This window comes from Stigmatopora argus, chromosome 14 (assembly GCF_051989625.1).
Source record: "Stigmatopora argus isolate UIUO_Sarg chromosome 14, RoL_Sarg_1.0, whole genome shotgun sequence".
Taxonomy (NCBI): domain Eukaryota; kingdom Metazoa; phylum Chordata; class Actinopteri; order Syngnathiformes; family Syngnathidae; genus Stigmatopora; species Stigmatopora argus.
The window spans coordinates 8942217-8964207 of record NC_135400.1 but is presented as its reverse complement, the minus strand read 5'-3'; the positions used below and the strand labels follow the sequence as shown (position 1 = coordinate 8964207).

General features: G+C 39.8%; 3 protein-coding genes across 3 annotated transcripts; 1 reads left to right on the top strand and 2 right to left on the bottom strand.

Moving 5' to 3' along the window:
* The first annotated feature begins 348 nt into the window (after positions 1-348).
* Positions 349-5885, top strand: farsa (phenylalanyl-tRNA synthetase subunit alpha). Its single transcript, XM_077618169.1, has 13 exons — positions 349-663; positions 1128-1265; positions 1660-1758; positions 1870-1988; positions 2155-2247; positions 2641-2769; positions 2904-3019; positions 3111-3195; positions 3752-3851; positions 4195-4363; positions 4744-4821; positions 5185-5299; positions 5575-5885. Exons 1-13 carry the CDS (start codon positions 517-519, stop codon positions 5678-5680), a joined length of 1494 nt encoding a protein of 497 aa, XP_077474295.1. The 5' UTR covers positions 349-516; the 3' UTR covers positions 5681-5885.
* On the bottom strand, positions 5331-9506 carry LOC144087996 (uncharacterized). The gene is made up of 3 exons (XM_077618172.1): positions 9398-9506; positions 8452-8795; positions 5331-7693 (listed from the first exon to the last, which is right to left on the bottom strand). Exons 2-3 carry the CDS (start codon positions 8678-8680, stop codon positions 7413-7415), a joined length of 510 nt encoding a protein of 169 aa, XP_077474298.1. The 5' UTR covers positions 8681-8795; positions 9398-9506; the 3' UTR covers positions 5331-7412.
* A 1140-nt stretch (positions 9507-10646) lies between these two features.
* Positions 10647-21136, bottom strand: LOC144089074 (glutaryl-CoA dehydrogenase, mitochondrial-like). Its single transcript, XM_077619924.1, has 12 exons — positions 21019-21136; positions 14101-14229; positions 13697-13726; positions 13466-13606; positions 13177-13239; positions 12798-12968; positions 12552-12681; positions 11998-12214; positions 11810-11913; positions 11573-11698; positions 11292-11452; positions 10647-11098 (listed from the first exon to the last, which is right to left on the bottom strand). Exons 2-12 carry the CDS (start codon positions 14198-14200, stop codon positions 11028-11030), a joined length of 1314 nt encoding a protein of 437 aa, XP_077476050.1. The 5' UTR covers positions 14201-14229; positions 21019-21136; the 3' UTR covers positions 10647-11027.
* Between the last annotated feature and the right edge of the window lie 855 nt (positions 21137-21991).

Here is a 21991-nt window from a genome sequence, read left to right as displayed (position 1 = left end):
GTATTATGCTCAGTATTTACCAATTATACAGTAAAGTCTAAATATTAACATAGGTGCTCTAGTACCAATATGTTCAGAAATAAAGGCTGTCGTTTTTGTTTTTTTTTGTTTTTTTATATGCCACAATTTGAATATATATCCCTACGCTTAGATTATGGGGTCTATACAATTTAAACGGCCTTGATATACATATTACATAACTATAAAGAATGGAAGTAGAACTTTTAATTTTGTCAATATTTCGCCTACCGCTAGAGGATGCTCGCGGACTACTGGCACTTCAGTTTTGTAGATGAGAGCTCTGCACGGGGGTAACGTAATTTGTAATTTTAGAATCAGGACACAATATATAATTTGAATAGTGTTCGTGTCAATTCGTGTAGGCAATAACACTGAACCTAAAAGTTCCAGTGATTGAAGTAAATAAAAGTAATACCCCAATCTGGAAAAAAAAATACAATAAAATAGAAGCTGTGGCATCACTTCCGCTCTCTTTGAGCTCAGCAGCGGCCGGCTATGGCAGACACGCGGGTGCTTGAGACGCTTCTCCAGCGTCTTGAAAAGGCTAACGATGGCGTGGAAAGCCTCAATGTGGCGTGCAGCCTCGGAGTGGACCATCAAGTCATCGTGGGGGCTGTTAAGAGTCTGCAGTCTCTTGGCGATGTGAGTTACTGCGGTGCGAGTTGCAGCGGAAGTCAGGCTGGTGCCTCAATATTTGTGACTGACGCAATGAGTAGTAGTCAGACTGGTCTTCTGTGCTCTGCATGAATCAACGTATTACATATTATAAATGCAACAAATAAATGATCATTCATCTCAAAACTATCAATCACGGGTCGGGACAATAAAAGAGATTTAAAGACAAGGAAGAGGGCGATAATGATTATCTGTGGCAACTTTTGACTAGGTGTAACGCGCATGAGGAGCATTATCAAATGTTAACATAATATTTTCCTTATTTAAATAGGCTGATGTAGTACTTAGATGGATTTGAAAATATGTTTCTAGTAAGGAATCAAAATGAGGCATCAAAAATCTTTTTTTTCCCCAAAAAGCTGCTTAAACAAGAGCTATTAGGTGAGGAGAATAAATATTGTTAAAAGTACTGTTTGTTTTCTGGCCCTCAGATAATTTCAGCCGAGCTTCGCTCCTCCAAACATTGGGAATTGACGGAGGAGGGCAAGGAGATTGCTGATCAAGGGAGCCAGGAAGCCAGGGTCTTCAATGCTGTCCCACAGGACGGTCTTTCCCAAAGTGACCTTATGGTAAGGCTGGAAAAAGGGTTAGTCCTATCTCATTGAAATAATGGTCTGTGAATCTTTCCAAGAGAAACTTTTCTATCCGTATCTCAACATATGGAGAGCGATATAATTGGGACAGTTCACATTAGTAAGATTCTGATTCAGTTCAATTCATTGGTGTTATAATTCAGCATGATAATAATTTGTTTGAATACTGTAAAGCTAATTTCGATAAACAGATTTATAAGTCTATGATTGAGCTGTTTGTCGGTTCAAGTTATTTTTGGACCAATTTCATACGCATGTGAACCGATGCATTCTCATCTTTGACATCAAAACTAGTTATTTCTCAGTTCACTTTTTTTTAAGTTAGGGCAGTGCATTTCTATGTCTGAACAGTGTTTATGCATGTGTGTAGAAATTGTCCTATGGAAAGATTGGCTTCAGTAAGGCCATGTCCAATAAGTGGATCCGTATGGACAAAGGACACGAAGGCGGACCGAGGATATTCAGATCTGTATGTATTCCACTAAAAGGAAATTTAATTGTGCACAGTACCTTTTTATGTTTGATTTTCCTGAGTTTGAGTGGATGTATTATGTTTTTGTGGCGTGGTTTGGGTCCACAGGTGGAAAACATTGAGGATCAGGTCCGAGAGAAACTACTTCTAGTTCAGAAAGGTGACTCTTCAAACCTGGACGAGAAAGAAAAAAATGAGCTGAAGAAGCGAAAACTTCTTGCTGAGGTGTAAGTTCTGGATGGTTTCTTTCTATGTATAGTCGTGGGATGAATAGAATTGATAATGAGTGGTTTGATGTTAAGTAGACTTATTTTTCTAAAATAAATAAATAAATGAAATTCTGAAAAGTCATGTAGTGATGTTCGATTTAATGATTTTGATTCACATGTTTAGGACGGTTAAATCTTACTGGATCACAAAAGGCAGCACTTTCAGCACCACTGTCACCAAACAGGAGACTGAGCTCACCCCTGAGATGATTGCCACGTGGGTCCAGTTTTTCTTTAAACACTTTTTGTGCAAAATCTTTGAGTTCGTCTGGTCTGCTCTCTTCTGTCATTCAGTGACAGTATGCAGGGTTTCAGACAGTGGACGCAGAGAATTGAATGCCCATTAAAAGGGGACAGGTCCAAAGATGGGGATTTTGTTCTAAAGGCAGGGCAGTACAAAAACTGTAAATAGTGAAAGTAGCTTAGTATTTATAAATTTTGTTTCTTCGTTCATGTGGTGTACAATTTAATAAGTAAGCACAATACTAAGGTGTGAATTTGCAAAGGTGAAGTTAAAATAAAAATGACTGAATATCGTTGTTGATTAATGCAAATGGGAACAATTCTATTTTAGTGAGGTTTCTATACTAAAGCATGTATTGCATTGCAGTGGCAATTGGAAAGAGAAGAATTTCAAACCGTACAACTTTGATGCAATGGGTGTGGTACTTGACTCTGGCCACTTACACCCGCTGATGAAGGTGCGAACGCAGTTCAGACAGATTTTCCTGGAGATGGGGTGAGTTGCTTTTAGTAAATAATCTCAGAAACATACCTGTGATTCCTCGAGCATAACGTCCAATTCTTTATCTGAAAATGAATTGTGTGCATGCATGAATGAGCTAAGCTCTGACATCTATTTTGTGCTTCCAGTTTCACTGAGATGCCAACCAACAACTTCATCGAAAGCTCTTTCTGGAACTTTGACTCCCTTTTTCAGCCACAGCAGCATCCAGCCCGAGACCAACATGACACCTTCTTCCTGTCTGGTGAGACAGAATGTGGCAGATATTGTTCCACCAATAAAGGTTGATGATTATTTTTGCACCGCAAGTCATTGTATTTTTGTTTGTTTGTCAGACCCTGCTCTCGCCCGCGAGTTTCCACAAGACTACTTGGAGAGAGTGAAGAGGGTCCACTCTGAGGGTGGCTATGGTTCGCAAGGGTAAGACATTCACTTGTTGTCATGTGTCAAGTGAATGCAACATTTTAGCATTCAACAGCACAGAGCTCCAGATCGCCCGTAAAATCCAATTTCTAAGTGCCATTGGTGATGCTGGCTGTCCAATGGCTCTTTTAATCTTTGGTGTGAATTTAGATGACTTTATTACGAGTAGACGTGCAATCCATTTGAGCTGGGAAGGCTAGCAGTGAATAAATATTTGCTGCCAGCCCTCCCAGTTCAGATAGATTACATTCTGTCACCTCAATGACTGTCAATGAGTTAACCAACGATCATAGCTATCCATAAAGACTCTTGCACTCTGTGAAGAGCATTCCAAGAAGAATTGAAGATTCAAATGTGAGTCAAGGAAAATGAGCCAATACGAAATGGGGAATTACTTTATTAACCCAGAATGCAAATCCGCTTAACATTTACTAGAAATAAAAGCTATATAATTTGATCCTTACTGCATTTGTAAATAACAGGGCTAAATTCTGACAGGAAAGCAGAAGCGTTAAGTACATTTTAATGTGCTGCCCTCATGAATGCTTCTTAGGTACAAATGCGAATGGAAACTTGAGGAGGCCCAGAAGAATATCCTCCGCACACACACTACGGCAGTCAGCGCACGCATGCTGTATAAACTTGCACAACAGGTACCTTTTTAATGTTCAAATTGTTTGCATTTGACACTAAAGAGGCTAACAAATACTTTTTAAAAGACTTCACATTGCGCCTACAAACATTTGACTGGAAGAATATATAGGCTGCTTTTGCTCTTGTACACTCCCAGACGCAACTTGCAAACATCACATGCCAGTTGTCTGACCTTGCCCAAAGCTCATGGCATCGAAAGCAGAGTAAATCCTTTCTGTTAAGTTCCAACATTTCTTGGAAAGCTTTCTGTGATGAGCAAAGATTTAAGCTCAGCATGTTTGTCTGTAACATGTTTGACGTAGTGATGTTGTGGTGAGGTCTAATTGTGTTTCTTCCCACCAGGAGAAGTTCACCCCTGTCAAATACTTCTCCATCGATCGGGTGTTCAGGAATGAGACATTAGACGCCACCCATCTGGCCGAGTTCCACCAGATTGAGGGTGTGGTGGCTGACTATGGCCTCACCTTGGGGGACCTCATGGGTGTTCTGCATCAGTTCTTCACCAAATTAGGTTACAATTTACATATTAAATCTCAAACCAAATTTTGCAAATGATTAAATAATTTGAACTTGAATGCCTTTCAGTGAGCTCATATTTGTTTGTGCTTGTTTTTTCAGGAACGAAAATTGAGTAAATTAGGACTATACTTGGCATTTTATTATTTATATTATTAAATTATTTTAAATCTAAACTATCCTGCTATCCAATGCTTTAAAATATTTGAAATTTATTGCTAAAAAAATTAAGCAATTGGAATTTTTGCGGAAACAATTGCTTAAAAGTACAAAAAAAATGAACTTCTACTGGTAGTGTGGCACACTGTCACCTAAGGTTATGTAGAAATTGAGTCAGAAATGCCCAAATATGTCACACACTTGTTTGTTTTCTAGGGATCACCAAGCTGCGCTTCAAACCTGCTTATAACCCTTACACAGAACCTAGTATGGAAGTTTTCAGCTATCATGAAGGTATTCAGCTTTTCATTTACCAGCTTTGACTACAGCACCAGTATTAACTCTTCAGCTACCCTTGAGGGCAATTGACGTCCAATCCATTTGAATTGGGAGGGCTCAGAGTTAGTTGGCTATCAACACTCGCCCAATTCTTTTGTACTGGGTCTACTCATAATAAACTCATTTAAATTCACCTTAGGATTAAAAGTGCCACTGATTGGACATCTATCATTGTCAATGGCGCTGAAAGAGTTAAATCCAAAATTAAATAAATATAGTTACTATGTTTATGGTCAGTATTTTGATCTCATACATTGTTTTGGCAGCAGTGGAATACAAGTGTTATTTGTGTTAACATATGTTTCTGTAAATATACAGGGTTAAAAAAATGGGTGGAAGTTGGGAATTCTGGCGTCTTCAGACCAGAAATGCTGTTGCCTATGGGTCTCCCTGAGGACGTGTCTGTTATTGCGTGGGGCCTGTCTTTAGAAAGGTAAATAAATAAAACACACAGGAATCCATAGTAGTGTTATCTCTTCATTTTATTATGTGGGAAAGTTTTCAAATTAGCTAATTCAAATGAAATCATCAGTGAATTATTTTTTAATTAGTGATGTTTTATGATCATGTATTTTGTTTTGGTTAAGGTTAAGGCATCACGTCTGTCTTTTGTTCATTTGTATGGTGAAAATACTCTTGTAAAGCATATTTAGACATACTCTCTTTTTCAATGACGTTTTTGCTCATCCAGTCTTTTGTGTCCAACAGACCCACCATGATTAAATATGGCATCAACAACATCAGAGAGCTTGTCGGACACAAGGTCAACCTACAAATGGTCTATGACGGTCCCATTTGTCGCCTGGACTCCTGAGTTTGGTATAGAAGACTTTTTAAAAAAAGTATAGCGCTATTGTATTACTTTTTAAAATCATGTGAAAGGTATTTGTGCGCATATGAAAAAAATGGAAAATATCAGTTTATGCCGATATATGTAAAAAAAAAAAAAAAAAGAAATTGTACAGCTAAATCTGAGATTCAATTTAAAAGATGAAATAAACATTTTTCAACCTTTGGAACCCCTAAATTTCTTCCTGAATGATTAATTCCAAAGTTGCCTTTTATGCTAAATTAAGGAAAAAAATATTGACTGGGGCAAACCTCTCTAAATGCACAGATAAATTGTGTTATGCGACACAGGCATTTTGTTAAGTTAATTCTTTCACATTTATAAGTTGCTTGACACAAAGGCCCTCCAATGGAAATATATCTACACATCTAGACTGTATAACAAAGATTTGAGTTTGAGATCTTTGCTATATCCGCTCAAGTTACTGTGACCTTAGCACTTATTTTTTTAGCAACTGAGCATGTTAATTACACTCCCAGTTTAACTGGATGGGATGGCTATCGCTGTTAATGGCAACCAATGAGTTGATACTCATCCCTATGTGGATCAATGTGGGGGGGAAAAAACTCCAACGTTCACCAACATCTTTCAGTAAAATGATCTAGAAGATGTGTGAACCTTTGGGCCGTGAACTCCACCTGGGGAAATACCTACTGCACAAAATACACACCAGGATTAAGACTTGTTGTGTTCAAGTGGATTCCCTGGAACTCCTTAAGTCTTCGTTTTAAGGTTAATCCCCCTTCGACTTCAAATAGCCTTTTAGTGAAGTGTGTAACAGCCATCTGGCTCCGTTAAAGGTTTGAATGGCTGCCTGTCTTACTCACACATTTTATTCAGGGAGTCGACTGGTCAATTAAAAGGGTACTTACTATACATACTAGACCCTCTTAAACTAGAACATTTTGGAAATTACAAAGTTGTAAAATTACACTACTCACAAACTCATTTTTGTCATGGGCGACATTGTAGTTACAATGTTTTTCAGAGGGTGGGTATGTGTGCCAACTTCGGCTGTCAACAAAAAATAGAGAAATCAATGAATTGATCAAATAAATCCACAACTCTTGATTGTCAACTCGTTTCGAGACCTGAGAATGGACTTTCAATAGCAAATCCAGTGATTTATCTCTATTTTTTAATTTAAAAAAAACATAACTTTTTTAAAATTTGCATACCCTTCCTTTCAAATTAAATATCACAAAAAGGGTGATAGCAAAATAAGAATAAAGTAAATACATATCACTGAAATTAAGGAAAAAAATCCTACTGAAATATTCCTACTGTCACATCATTATTTCATAAATTAATATTGCCTGCCATTGACAGCGATAGACATCCATCACTGTTAATGGCTGTAAATTGTTTTATGTTTTAATGCCTGCATCGACGTATTATTAACTATATGTACCAAGAATGTATTTTAAAATCTGTACACGGAAGCTCAGGCACACAGAAATAATCCAATGATCTTCTATGGTAATCCTTCTTCACTGTACTGTCTGGTGTCATGGTTTTCTGAAGTCTAGAACAAAGCTAAGTCTTGAGTGTTGCATTATTAACAAGAACATGCAGCCTAAATAGGCAAGCGCACGGTGGCTTAATCTCCTGGTAAGTCTGCACGAGGCATCCTTTTTGATGGGTTCACGCAGTGTAATTGACTATTATTTCTTCTTTGGGATTGTGGTCATCATCTTCAATGCAGACTCTGATCTGATGGCTCGGGGAGGGCAGGAGAGTTCTGACTTGTCGGGCTGTGGAGATGTGGGAAGAAAGAGGGGATGTAGGGAATGGTGGCCAGCAACAGCGGGCTTGTCTCAGGGCTGACTTCCAGATGGAGAGGAACAATCACATCCTCCTGGTCCCACACGTGGAAAGCGTTGTGAGCAAATGGGTGTGGTTGGGGGTGGCTGCTTAGGCGCTCTGGGTTGTTGTCCTGTTCTTTGTCTTCATTGGCAAGTGGACCCAACATGCAATCTGAAGATGAGGGACAACAAATTTGTATTAGTAGGCACTGGAGGATAGGTTGTAAAAATTGATTGACATAAAAATGCAGGGGGGTAATGGGTAGGGCAAATAAGTATTTGGTCAAGCACCAATTGTTATGGATCGAATACTTATTTTCCAAGATAATTTCATTCAAAGTATTTTTATGTCTGAACAGTATTTCATACAAAGTGATTTGCTGAATGTTTAAAAAGTAATGAATAATTGCTACGGTTTCTTTTTGGTGGAAAAACAACATAAAAACCCCTCAAATTGTCTTTTGGGGGGAATAAAAAGAAAAAGGCCCTCAAATTTATTCACTAAATCAATTCATGTGTTTGAGAATTTGCCGAAAAAAAACTAATTTGAGCAATTTCTTAAGACTGTTAATGTTTCAGTGCCACTGATGATGGCTGATCACTTTCATCCTTCTGCTGCAAATTGAACCTTTGATCACAGAACTTTGAGACCAATGTGCCAACCACTCGACCACTGTGATGCCGAGTTAAACATTGAATTGTAATTATAAATTTATAGAAGATCATTCTTTCATTCTCTGTACTTGTATTTGTCCCTTGTATGATTTGACAAAAGTGGGGTGACCCTTTTTGTGATCTTTTTTTATCATTCATAGATAAATTCCAATCATGTACATCTGTACAACAGCTAAGAAATTCCCACATGTAGTAGCATAGAATTAAATGTGGCTTCAGGTTCTTCCTTTTCGCAAGATTGGCAAGGAAACATACCTGCGATATCAATGACCAGATCCTTAATGAGATGTCCAATGATTGCATATGCCACTCCAACCACTACCAGCGCTGCCATGAGCAGGTAGATCACTGCTTTGGGAAGAGGGATTAGTTGCTTTGCCACAGGCTTGTACTGCTTGTATAGAGGGTCTTCTAAGGAGTTGGAATATAAATAGGCATGGGCATCGCCCGTTGAGTTCCACGCTGAAGAATTATATCTGTTCATGATTGTGGAAAAAGCTTTTCGTCCTTATCCCGCTCACTTCAATGTGGATACAAGTGATGCTTCTTTCCAAATGAAGCACCCCCGCAAAGAAAAAAAAACTGCTCACGGGATGGGTCTGAAAGGAAAAAAAGAGATGTTACAGCCATGTTACTTGACCTTTTAGTATAGTTTTTGGTCATTTTAAAAACGTTACCTAATAAAGTAAAAAAAAAAAATATATATATATATATATATATATATATATATATATATATATATATATATATATATATATATATATATATATAAATTATATATATTTCATTTTTTATTAATAAATTATTAAAAATGAATAGAAAGGAAATTCTACTTATGGCCCCAAATAAATAAAACATTAATAACACTTCTAAATACCTACATAAATAGAACAATTGCTGTTTTATCTTTTGAGGTCCTTATGCTCATGCATAATGCAAAATGCACTGTTTATATTCTTTTTAAAAATGGATCAAAATTACATTTTCCAAAAATGAATGAGAGAAAATTTATTATTAACACAATGCCTGCAATTGACAACAATAGACATCCAAATCATTTAAACTGGGGGGATGGCTGTGAATGCTCTTTTGAGAGCCATTGACGGGTTAGTTAGTCAAAACGAATAGAAAGTCAAGACCTAGAACAGGGGCTTAAGAGTTGCCCAAGAGAGAATTAAATAATTTTGTCTTCAAGTCTCACCTTTTAGTTGGAGCCGCAGGTCCATTCATGTCCAGTAAAAAGCTGAAGGTTGATGCTGCTCAGCCAGCCAGCAGAGGCACTGAATGATCAGCTCTCAGCTCATGCAATCAACATGCCTGGCTTATGTTGCCCTTAATTCCCTCAAGTTAGCCAGAAGCTGTTGGCTCATGTAAGCAAAGAGCTTCTGAACATAATTCAGCTGTATTCATTTAGGTTTATCCAAACTACAGATATGGGCTATTTACTCTGGACAGGATAAATCAAGTTATTTTTATTGTAGAATATTGCCAACTTCAATATTTCAGGTTACACAGGATTTAAGAAAACTATAAAACATTGTGATATTTAGTGGCTATAAAAAGTTTACTCTATGAAATCACAGGAGTGACAAAATTAAAAGATAAAAGAATAAAAATAAAGAAATAAATTAATACATATATTTATTTACCATTTATATTTATTCATTGATTTTTAAACATTTTGTCACTCCCTTAGTGTCATATAGGGGATGCCATTGACAGCCAAAAATCCACCCAAAATCCCCCAAATTAATAGGAATTAAACCCAAGACTCCAAAATCAACAGGAAGTTTCTACGGTGTTTACCGATCATCACAGCAAAGCTATCGTCGCAATTTCTCGAGAAATGGCATTTCCTAGTTAGAGGATGTCTTTCAATGTCAAATATATGAATAAGACCAGAGATAGGCAATTATGAGTGCCTTTGAACTCATGATTGTGATTGCCCCCCATTTCAAATGGCTTCTAATCCATGATGATTAAATCTGTCATTTTAAATATTAATGTATGGCTGCTGCATCAGTGAGGTTGAGGGAAAATTAGTGAGATGGCAGAGGATCACAGCTTTTATTTCCCCCCAGTTTACAAGGCAAGCGTCACATCTTTGCCAACAGCCTAAGAAAAAAATAATTTCCTTATATAAGAGCTATGAAGTAAGGGATTTGTGGATCTTGAATTCCCTCTACTTCCAAGTGTCAGACGTTCAATATTGTATCTTTATTTGCCAGCGACCCTCACACCCTCATGTATTACCAGAGATGAGCTGCCAATCATTGGAAATGTCTGCCCACACATTAAACTTATTTCATTGGATGCCCACAACTGCAATAGATGTTTAATTTATTTTTACCGGTAGGACCGGGAGTGAGTGAATGCAGATTGCCAGAGATAATTTAAGGTTTTGATTATTCCATAGGATCCCAACAGAGCACACATCCCCAAAACATGTGGCAAGTTTGAACTATTAGATAGTTTTATTTAAAGCACTGCAATACAAAATTGACCTCTAGCAAACAACGCAAAGGCGGTAAAGTGCTGAAGCATCATGATGAGTCATGACTACAAGAACCATTACAAAATAGTTGCACTTGAAAATTTGTCATTTTTAAAGAACTGAATTACATTTAGTCCATAACCAACACCAAATCTAACCTTGACAGTTGATTTATTGGTAATTGATCAATTTTGTTGAAACAAAATATCAAATGAAAATGTGTCATTCATATCACCAATGATCAGATAGAATAAAGTCATTTTCGAAAACAGACGTGTCCATCATTTGTCCCAGCTGACTCCATTTGGTTGAAAGCAGCCAAATAATTGTGAGTTTATTAGTTCACAGTGAAGGATTGCAGTCCAGTGATTGCTCTGCCCAAGATCAATGCATGGATATCATGTGTACCTGAGGGTAGGGAGGAAGAGAAGAACAGGCCATTAACAGTGGGCAAAAAAAATATTTCTAAGCCACCGATATCAATTTTAATTTATTGGCCGTTGCCGTCGATGACATATGTTCAATTCAAATTAAAATGCTTGGTAAAAAAAAAAATACAAACATGCATGCATTTGTAGAGCAATTTTGTGGCTCTTTGTACCTTCATAAGTGTTGACGGCCTCCAAGTTCATAACGTGGCGAATGATGTGGTACTCGTCTGCGATGCCGTTTCCCCCCAGCATGTCTCTGGCCTGTCTCGCAATGTCCAGAGCTTTACCGCAACTGTTCCTCTTTAACATGGAGATCATTTCTGGAGCCGCCCTGCTTACACACAGGCTTGGTTAAGACATGCTAGAAAATATTACAATTATTATTATTGTTATTATAACTGCCATTGAGAGGAGTGGACGTCCAAATCAAAACCCTTAGGTCACTTCTTACTTTTTCTCATCGATGAGTCTTCCCAGCTGCAGACAGGACTGCAGACCAAGGGTGATCTCCGTCAGCATGTCAGCCATTTTTTTCTGCATTAGCTGGTTCCGTGCAAGCGGTACTCCAAACTGGATCCTAGTTTAGAGAAAGAACCAGAACACGGTATACTGTCTTTATCTTTAATTCCAAAATGGGTCACAGCAAATGAAACAGGAATAAAGATCATGTCGACATTGCTTATCTGACCTGTCGAGCGTGTACTGACGCGCTGCGTGGAAGCAGAACTCTGCAGCCCCCAGAGCTCCCCATGCGATGCCATAACGAGCATTGTTCAAGCAGCCAAATGGACCCTGGAAGAATCAAAGCCAATTTCAAAAGACAGACATTTTTAAGTATTTTGCACATCAGTAGTAGAAAAGTATCACTCCCCTTACCTTAAGTCCAGACACATTGGGAAGCAGGTTCTCCTCAGGAACCTCCACCTCATCCATGACGATCATGCCAGTGGCAGATGCTCTCAGGGAAAATTTGCCCTCGATCTTTGGCGTGGAGAAACCTTTCATGCCTCGTTCTAGGATAAAGCCACGAATCTTTCCATCATCACATTTTGCCCACACCACTGCGATGTCCGCTACTGGAGAGTTTGTGATCCTGTCATTTGGAGCAACAAAACCACCAGAGTAATGCCCTCTGACATTCATTCAATTTTTGAAGGATGCCAGTCTTGTAAGGCATATTTTTGAAAACTAGTAGGAGGGCAAAGTCATATTTCAGAACCGTTTATGTACCTTTAATATACAATATTTCGGTCAGACTTGGAATTAACCTAACTATATGAAATCTTAGCAGTCAGATTTAGATACACTAATTCGAGTGCAAAGACTGCCACTGTGTGGCACTTTAGTATATTACATCAAACCAACGAAGTTGATTTTTAAAAAATCAGCTGCATTACAAAAAAAAAAAGAATTACATAGCAAAAATTCACCATGTCTTGGAGCCAGTAAGGGAGTATGTGTGACTGGACGGGTTGTACTTTGCCCTGGTCTCCATACCGCTCGGGTCACTGCCGTGATTTGGCTCGGTCAGGCCGAAACAACCTAGGATCTCTCCACGAGCTAAATACGAAAACAACATGTTTTTGTGATGTTTCTTACCTGTGCAGCAGATTCTGACTGGTAATAAATAAGTAACAATTCTTCTCAGAGCAGCAGATTGCTTTGCTTGTTCTTACCCAGCTTGGGCAGGTACTTCTGCTTCTGCTCCTCAGTTCCATAGGCATTTATGGGATGCATGACCAGCGATGATTGCACGCTCATGACTGAACGGTAACCACTGTCTACACCCTCTACTTCTCTGGCGATCAAACCGTAGGCCACGTAGCTTGTCCCCGCACAACCATATCCTTTGTATCAAATCAAAAAGGATGTAAATTTTGATTTAGAAGATTGAAATTTAGCCACATGAGATAATTCAGGTTATGTGGCATTTAAACGATTAATACTGCCATACCATGAAAAAAAATGATGTGTCAGATTATTCATTAAGTAAGTTTGTAGGTGTGCAATGTTCACATCCACAGGAGCAAATTCTAAAGTAGACCGAACACTGACCTTTAATGGTTGGACCCAGGACACCCATCTCTCCCATCTCAGATACTATTTCTCTGTGGAACACTAAAAGAAAATGACAGTTGTAAGTCTTTCAAATATGACAATGGTATAGTCGTATGATTAAAAAAAAAATACCATCAGACTAAAAAAAATAAAATGTATTCATGGACAGTGTTTCTTTTCCCCAAGCAAGTCCATATGTGGAGGAAAATGCTTCCAAATATCAAATAAGCAATTTACAAAACCGTCAAATGTGAAATGCTCAAACAATGTAGTGCAGGTCTCTTACCTTCATTTCTGTTTGCTAAGATGATGCGAGGCATCAATTTATCTTGGCAGTAGGTTCTAAAGGAGTCCCTGATAAGCACCTCTTCCTCTGTCAGGAGTCCCTCCAGGTCCAGAGCATCACGCCAGTTGAACTGGACTTTAGCTGTTGGCATTTGAATTAGGAGCACATCATATTTAACCTTCAATTATAAAAGACTTTCATCCTTACTCCCAAAAACATTTCTCAACTTACACGCTTTAGGCTTTTCAGCTTTCTCTGCATCTGAAAAAAATCCAAAACAAAAAAAGGTGAAGAATAATGTGGTTGCAAATGAAAGCTTTGAATCTTAGATAGTGCACAAGAGGTTGATGGCATTTTTCTTCATGGAGAGTTCTCCGTGCGAGATGAAAGTGACCCAGTAAATGGCTGGATGAATGTTAAAGTCTCTACTCAGCTTTAGCTCAGGGCACAAACATAGATTAAACAGCAATATTATGTAAGGGGCCTGTTTAAACCTACTTGATGTGGAACTAGCCTTGCTTGAGGTATTGCATTTCTTATTGGACTGTACTGTATGACATGTTCATGTATTGATGTGTGAGTGACCATGAAGAAGAAATAAATTCAATGAAAGGTTCACCAAATGGATGACTTACCCAATTTAACATATGCTGCTGTCCTCTGAGCTCGGGTGAGGGACAGAATAGCAAATTTCTGGGGTTGAACCAAGAGGCGACACACGGTCCTCAGTGCCATTATAACTCTACAATGTATTTTCAGTATACCTACAATTGGGGAGAAGAAAGGAAAATGATAGTAAAGTGCAGTAACATTTAATGTGTTTACACCCAGCGGCTGTTCAAGGCAAACTATTTGCACTAAATAAATTTTGAAATTAACTCAGAGTACCATTGACTGAATGAGGCGGATGAAGGAATTTACAAGAATACAATGACACAAGATATCAATGTGGTAGACCAGTCAAAATGAATTGGACGTCTAACACCATTAATGGAAGTGAAAGATGAGCATCTCCTCAGTTTAGATGAACTGGACGTCGATCCTTGTCAAAGGCAATGAGTGAACAGCCTGGTGTAGCCAAATACCATTGAAATAACATTCAAATCACATCATTGATGACAAACATGACAACAACAGTAAAGCTAACTGAGTAGTGCAAGCTAACAACAACGAGCGGGCTAACTGAGTAGTGCAAGCTAACAACAACGAGCGGGCTAACCAAGTCGTGCAAGCTGACAACAACGAGCGGGCTAACCGAGTAGTGCAAGCTAACAACAACGAGCGGGCTAACCGAGCAGTGCGAGCTAACAACAACGAGCGGGCTAACCGAGTAGTGCGAGCTAACAACAACGAGCGGACTAACTCAGTAGTGCGAGCTAACACAACAACTTGAGAACCCTAGCCCTAACCCCCAACCCTCTAGCCCTAACCCTAAATATACCTATAACGCCAACCCTAGATATAACCATAAGGCCAACCCTAGATATAGCCATAACGCCAACCCTAGATATAGCCATAACGCCAACCCTAGATATAGCCATAACGCCAACCCTAGATATAGCCATAACGCCAACCCTAGATATAGCCATAACGCCAACCCTAGATATAGCCATAACGCCAACCCTAGATATAGCCATAACGCCAACCCTAGATATAGCCATAACGCCAACCCTAGATATAGCCATAACGCTAACCCTAGATATAGCCATAACGCTAACCCTAGATATAGCCATAACGCTAACCCTAGATATAGCCATAACGCTAACCCTAGATATAGCCATAACGCTAACCCTAGATATAGCCATAACGCTAACCCTAGATATAGCCATAACGCTAACCCTAGATATAGCCATAACGCTAACCCTAGATATAGCCATAACGCTAACCCTAGATATAGCCATAACGCTAACCCTAGATATAGCCATAACGCTAACCCTAGATATAGCCATAACGCTAACCCTAGATATAGCCATAACGCTAACCCTAGATATAGCCATAACGCTAACCCTAGATATAGCCATAACGCTAACCCTAGATATAGCCATAACGCTAACCCTAGATATAGCCATAACGCTAACCCTAGATATAGCCATAACGCTAACCCTAGATATAGCCATAACGCTAACCCTAGATATAGCCATAACGCTAACCCTAGATATAGCCATAACGCTAACCCTAGATATAGCCATAACGCTAACCCTAGATATAGCCATAACGCTAACCCTAGATATAGCCATAACGCTAACCCTAGATATAGCCATAACGCTAACCCTAGATATACCCATAACGCTAACCCTAGATATAGCCATAACGCTAACCCTAGATATAGCCATAACGCTAACCCTAGATATAGCCATAACGCTAACCCTAGATATAGCCATAACGCTAACCCTAGATATAGCCATAACGCTAACCCTAGATATAGCCATAACGCTAACCCTAGATATAGCCATAACGCTAACCCTAGATATAGCCATAACGCTAACCCTAGATATAGCCATAACGCTAACCCTAGATATAGCCATAACGCTAACCCTAGATATAGCCATAACGCTAACCCTAGATATAGCCATAACGCTAACCCTAGATATAGCCATAACGCTAACCCTAGATATAGCCATAACGCTAACCCTAGATATAGCCATAACGCTAACCCTAGATATAGCCATAACGCTAACCCTAGATATAGCCATAACGCTAACCCTAGATATAGCCATAACGCTAACCCTAGATATAGCCATAACGCTAACCCTAGATATAGCCATAACGCTAACCCTAGATATAGCCATAACGCTAACCCTAGATATAGCCATAACGCTAACCCTAGATATAGCCATAACGCTAACCCTAGATATAGCCATAACGCTAACCCTAGATATAGCCATAACGCTAACCCTAGATATAGCCATAACGCTAACCCTAGATATAGCCATAACGCTAACCCTAGATATAGCCATAACGCTAACCCTAGATATAGCCATAACGCTAACCCTAGATATAGCCATAACGCTAACCCTAGATATAGCCATAACGCTAACCCTAGATATAGCCATAACGCTAACCCTAGATATAGCCATAACGCTAACCCTAGATATAGCCATAACGCTAACCCTAGATATACCCATAACGCTAACCCTAGATATAGCCATAACGCTAACCCTAGATATAGCCATAACGCTAACCCTAGATATAGCCATAACGCTAACCCTAGATATAGCCATAACGCTAACCCTAGATATAGCCATAACGCTAACCCTAGATATAGCCATAACGCTAACCCTAGATATAGCCATAACGCTAACCCTAGATATAGCCATAACGCTAACCCTAGATATAGCCATAACGCTAACCCTAGATATAGCCATAACGCTAACCCTAGATATAGCCATAACGCTAACCCTAGATATAGCCATAACGCTAACCCTAGATATAGCCATAACGCTAACCCTAGATATAGCCATAACGCTAACCCTAGATATAGCCATAACGCTAACCCTAGATATAGCCATAACGCTAACCCTAGATATAGCCATAACGCTAACCCTAGATATAGCCATAACGCTAACCCTAGATATAGCCATAACGCTAACCCTAGATATAGCCATAACGCTAACCCTAGATATAGCCATAACGCTAACCCTAGATATAGCCATAACGCTAACCCTAGATATAGCCATAACGCTAACCCTAGATATAGCCATAACGCTAACCCTAGATATAGCCATAACGCTAACCCTAGATATAGCCATAACGCTAACCCTAGATATAGCCATAACGCTAACCCTAGATATAGCCATAACGCTAACCCTAGATATAGCCATAACGCTAACCCTAGATATAGCCATAACGCTAACCCTAGATATAGCCATAACGCTAACCCTAGATATAGCCATAACGCTAACCCTAGATATAGCCATAACGCTAACCCTAGATATAGCCATAACGCTAACCCTAGATATAGCCATAACGCTAACCCTAGATATAGCCATAACGCTAACCCTAGATATAGCCATAACGCTAACCCTAGATATAGCCATAACGCTAACCCTAGATATAGCCATAACGCTAACCCTAGATATAGCCATAACGCTAACCCTAGATATAGCCATAACGCTAACCCTAGATATAGCCATAACGCTAACCCTAGATATAGCCATAACGCTAACCCTAGATATAGCCATAACGCTAACCCTAGATATAGCCATAACGATAACCCTAGATATAGCCATAACGCTAACCCTAGATATAGCCATAACGCCAACCCTAGATATAGCCATAACGCTAACCCTAGATATAGCCATAACGCTAACCCTAGATATAGCCATAACGATAACCCTAGATATAGCCATAACGCTAACCCTAGATATAGCCATAACGCTAACCCTAGATATAGCCATAACGATAACCCTAGATATAGCCATAACGCTAACCCTAGATATAGCCATAACGCTAACCCTAGATATAGCCATAACGCTAACCCTAGATATAGCCATAACGCTAAACCTAGATATAGCCATAACGCTAACCCTAGATATAGCCATAACGCTAACCCTAGATATAACCATAACGCTAACCCTAGATATAACCATAACGCTAACCCCAAATATAGCCATAACGCTAACCCTAAATATAGCCATAACGCTAACCCTAAATATAGCCATAACGCTAACTCTAAATATAGCCATAACGCTAACCCTAAATATAACCATAACGCTAACCCTAAATATAACCATAACGCTAACCCTAAATATAACCCTAAATATAACCATAACGCTAACCCTAAATATAACCCTAACGCTGACATCAACCCTAACCCTAAATATAACCCTAAATATAACCCTAAATATAACCCTAAATATAACCCTAAATATAACCCTAAATATAACCATAACGCTAACCCTAAATATAACCCTAATGCTGACACCAACCCTAACCCTAAATATAACCCTAATGCTGACACCAACCCTAACCCTAAATATAACCCTAACGCTGACAGCAACCCTAACCCTAACGCTGACAGCAACCCTAACCCTAATGCTGACAGCAACCCTAACCCTAACGCTGACAGCAACCCTAACGCTGACACCAACCCTAACCCTAACGCTGACACCAACCCTAACCCTAATGCTGACAGCAACCCTAACCCTAAATATAACCCTAATGCTGACACCAACCCTAACCCTAAATATAACCCTAACGCTGACACCAACCCTAACGCTGACACCAACCCTAACGCTGACACCAACCCTAACGCTGACACCAACCCTAACGCTGACAGCAACCCTAACCCTAAATATAACCCTAATGCTGACACCAACCCTAACCCTAAATATAACCCTAACGCTGACACCAACCCTAAGGCTGACAGCAACCCTAACCCTAAAGCTGACAGCAGCCCTAACCCTAACGCTGACAGCAACCCTAACCCTAACGCTGACAGCAACCCTAACCCTAACGCTGACAGCAACCCTAACCCTAACGCTGACAGCAACCCTAACCCTAACGCTGACAGCAACCCTAACGCTGACACCAACCCTAACCCTAACGCTGACACCAACCCTAACCCTAATGCTGACAGCAACCCTAACCCTAAATATAACCCTAATGCTGACACCAACCCTAACCCTAAATATAACCCTAACGCTGACACCAACCCTAACGCTGACACCAACCCTAACGCTGACACCAACCCTAACGCTGACACCAACCCTAACGCTGACAGCAACCCTAACCCTAAATATAACCCTAATGCTGACACCAACCCTAACCCTAAATATAACCCTAACGCTGACACCAACCCTAAGGCTGACAGCAACCCTAACCCTAAAGCTGACAGCAGCCCTAACCCTAACGCTGACAGCAACCCTAACCCTAACGCTGACAGCAACCCTAACCCTAACGCTGACAGCAACCCTAACCCTAACGCTGACAGCAACCCTAACCCTAACGCTGACAGCAACCCTAACGCTGACACCAACCCTAACCCTAACGCTGACAGCAACCCTAACCCTAACGCTGACAACAACCCTAACCCTAAATATAACCCTAATGCTGACACCAACCCTAACCCTAAATATAACCCTAACGCTGACACCAACCCTAACGCTGACAGCAACCCTAACCCTAACGCTGACAGCAACCCTAACCCTAATGCTGACAGCAACCCTAACCCTAACGCTGACACCAACCCTAACCCTAACGCTGACACCAACCCTAACCCTAACGCTGACAGCAACCCTAACCCTAAATATAACCCTAATGCTGACACCAACCCTAACCCTAAATATAACCCTAATGCTGACACCAACCCTAACCCTAAATATAACCCCAATGCTGACACCAACCCTAACCCTAAATATAACCCTAACGCTGACACCAACCCTAACCCTAAATATAACCCTAACGCTGACAGCAACCCTAACCCTAACGCTGACCTGTAACCCTAAATATAACCATAACGCTAACCCTAAATATAACCCTAACCCTAAATAGAACCCCAACACTAACCCTAAATATAACCATAACGCTAACCCTAAATATAACCATAACGCTAACCCTAAATTTAACCCTAACGCTGACACCAACCCTAACCCTAAATATAACCCTAACGCTGACAGCAACCCTAACGCTGACACCAACCCTAACGCTGACACCAACCCTAACCCTAACGCTGACACCAACCCTAACCCTAACGCTGACACCAACCCTAACCCTAACGCTGACACCAACCCTAACCCTAACGCTGACACCAACCCTAACCCTAACGCTGACACCAACCCTAACCCTAACGCTGACACCAACCCTAACCCTAACGCTGACACCAACCCTAACCCTAACGCTGACACCAACCCTAACCCTAACGCTGACACCAACCCTAACCCTAACGCTGACACCAACCCTAACCCTAACGCTGACACCAACCCTAACCCTAAATAACCCTAACGCTGACAGCAACCCTAACGCTGACACCAACCCTAACCCTAAATAATACCATAACGCTAACCCCAAATTTAACCCTAACGCTGACACCAACCCTAACCCTAAATATAACCCTAACCCTAACCCTAAATATAACCCTAACCCTAAATATAACCCTAACACCAACCCTACCCCTAAATATAACCGTAACCCTAACAAACCCGAACCCAAAATTAAATCTATGCTTAGCACCACATGAAAAAATAACAATAATTGTCGACGATTTCAGTGTACTGGGTACCGATACAAAAAAAAATAAAAAATTATGTACGTGCGATGAGATAGTTTTATTGTTTGGTGACGTCGATCCTTGTCAGGGGCAATGAGAGAACAGCCTGGTGCAGCCAAATTCCATCGAAATACCATTGAAATCACATCGTTGATGACAAACCTTGACAACAGTCAAGCTAACTCACTACTACAGCAAGCTAACAACAACAAGCAGGCTAACTCTGTATTGTAAGCTAACACAACAACTCTAGAAATCGGCTTCTCAGAAAACTGTTTGTAATTGAGGGCTAGACTTGTCAATAGTTAAGAAAAATATGCGATAACTCTGATCACACTTAATTTACCTGTTTTTCGAAGAAAAACGTTTGTCCTGGAGTCACTTTGACAGCGTATATGATGACGTCATCACGCACAGGAAGTCACATGTAGTCGTGGCTCTATTTATGTAGTAGTTTTTCACCTTCAAAGTGAACTCTTTTTTTGTTTTTGTTTTTAAAATAATACTCTATAATATATGAATAGCATTTTAAAATATATGTTAAATTAGTTATGTGACCGTCAGCTACATTAATGACCGAAATTAATTCTGGTTGGCCGATGAGCAGGGGCGTGTGAGGAAGGAAGGTCACTCGCTAGGAATGAAATAATAATAATAATAAAATAAAGAAGACAAACAAACAAAAAACTATCGCATCGCACACAAATTGTTTTTTTTTGTATTGGTATCCAGTACAATGAAATCGTCAACAATTATTTTGTTATTTTTTCCATGTGGTGGTAAACACAGAATTAATTTTGAGTTAGGGTTAGGGTTGGGGTTAGTATTATTGTTAGGGTTAGGGTTAAGGCTAGGGTTGGGGTTAGGGTTATTGTTAGGGTTAGGGTTGCTCATCTTCCACTGCCATTGACGGTGTTAAACGTCCAAATATTTTTTGACTCATCTACCACTGTGATTTCTACTAGTGCCATTGTAATCAAGGGTTGGGGTTAGGGTTAGGGCTAGGGCTAGAGGGTTAAGGTTAGGTAATATAAAAAAGTGAGTGTTCCACAACAAGTCATATACAACGGTACCTTGAGATACGAGCTTAATGCGTTCTGGGAATGAGCACGTATGTCGATTTACTCATATCTAAAATCAACGTTTCCCATAGAAATTAACTAAAAACAAATTAATTGTTTAGCTCAGTGTATGCTGTTGACCAAAACAGATGTAAAATTAGGGGTTCTGGTTAGTGCTAGAGTTAGGGCTATGGCTAGAGGGTTAGGGTTCATTTTATGTCTATTTTTGTCAACAGCATACATTGACTTTAACATAGT

Excerpts from the sequence above, each read along its gene's own strand:
- farsa (XM_077618169.1), top strand. The coding sequence starts at position 517 with ATGGCAGACACGCGGGTGCTTGAGACGCTTCTCCAGCGTCTTGAAAAG. Across the intron at positions 1,266-1,659 it reads TTTCCCAAAGTGACCTTATG|AAATTGTCCTATGGAAAGAT; the intron begins GTAAGGCTGGAA and ends GCATGTGTGTAG. Across the intron at positions 3,020-3,110 it reads TGACACCTTCTTCCTGTCTG|ACCCTGCTCTCGCCCGCGAG; the intron begins GTGAGACAGAAT and ends TTTGTTTGTCAG.
- LOC144087996 (XM_077618172.1), bottom strand. The coding sequence starts at position 8,680 with ATGAACAGATATAATTCTTCAGCGTGGAACTCAACGGGCGATGCCCAT. Across the intron at positions 7,694-8,451 it reads TCTGGTCATTGATATCGCAG|ATTGCATGTTGGGTCCACTT; the intron begins GTATGTTTCCTT and ends CCTCATCTTCAG.
- LOC144089074 (XM_077619924.1), bottom strand. The coding sequence starts at position 14,200 with ATGGCACTGAGGACCGTGTGTCGCCTCTTGGTTCAACCCCAGAAATTT. Across the intron at positions 13,240-13,465 it reads CTTAGCAAACAGAAATGAAG|TGTTCCACAGAGAAATAGTA; the intron begins GTAAGAGACCTG and ends ATTTTCTTTTAG. Across the intron at positions 11,099-11,291 it reads GGCCGTCAACACTTATGAAG|GTACACATGATATCCATGCA; the intron begins GTACAAAGAGCC and ends CCCTACCCTCAG.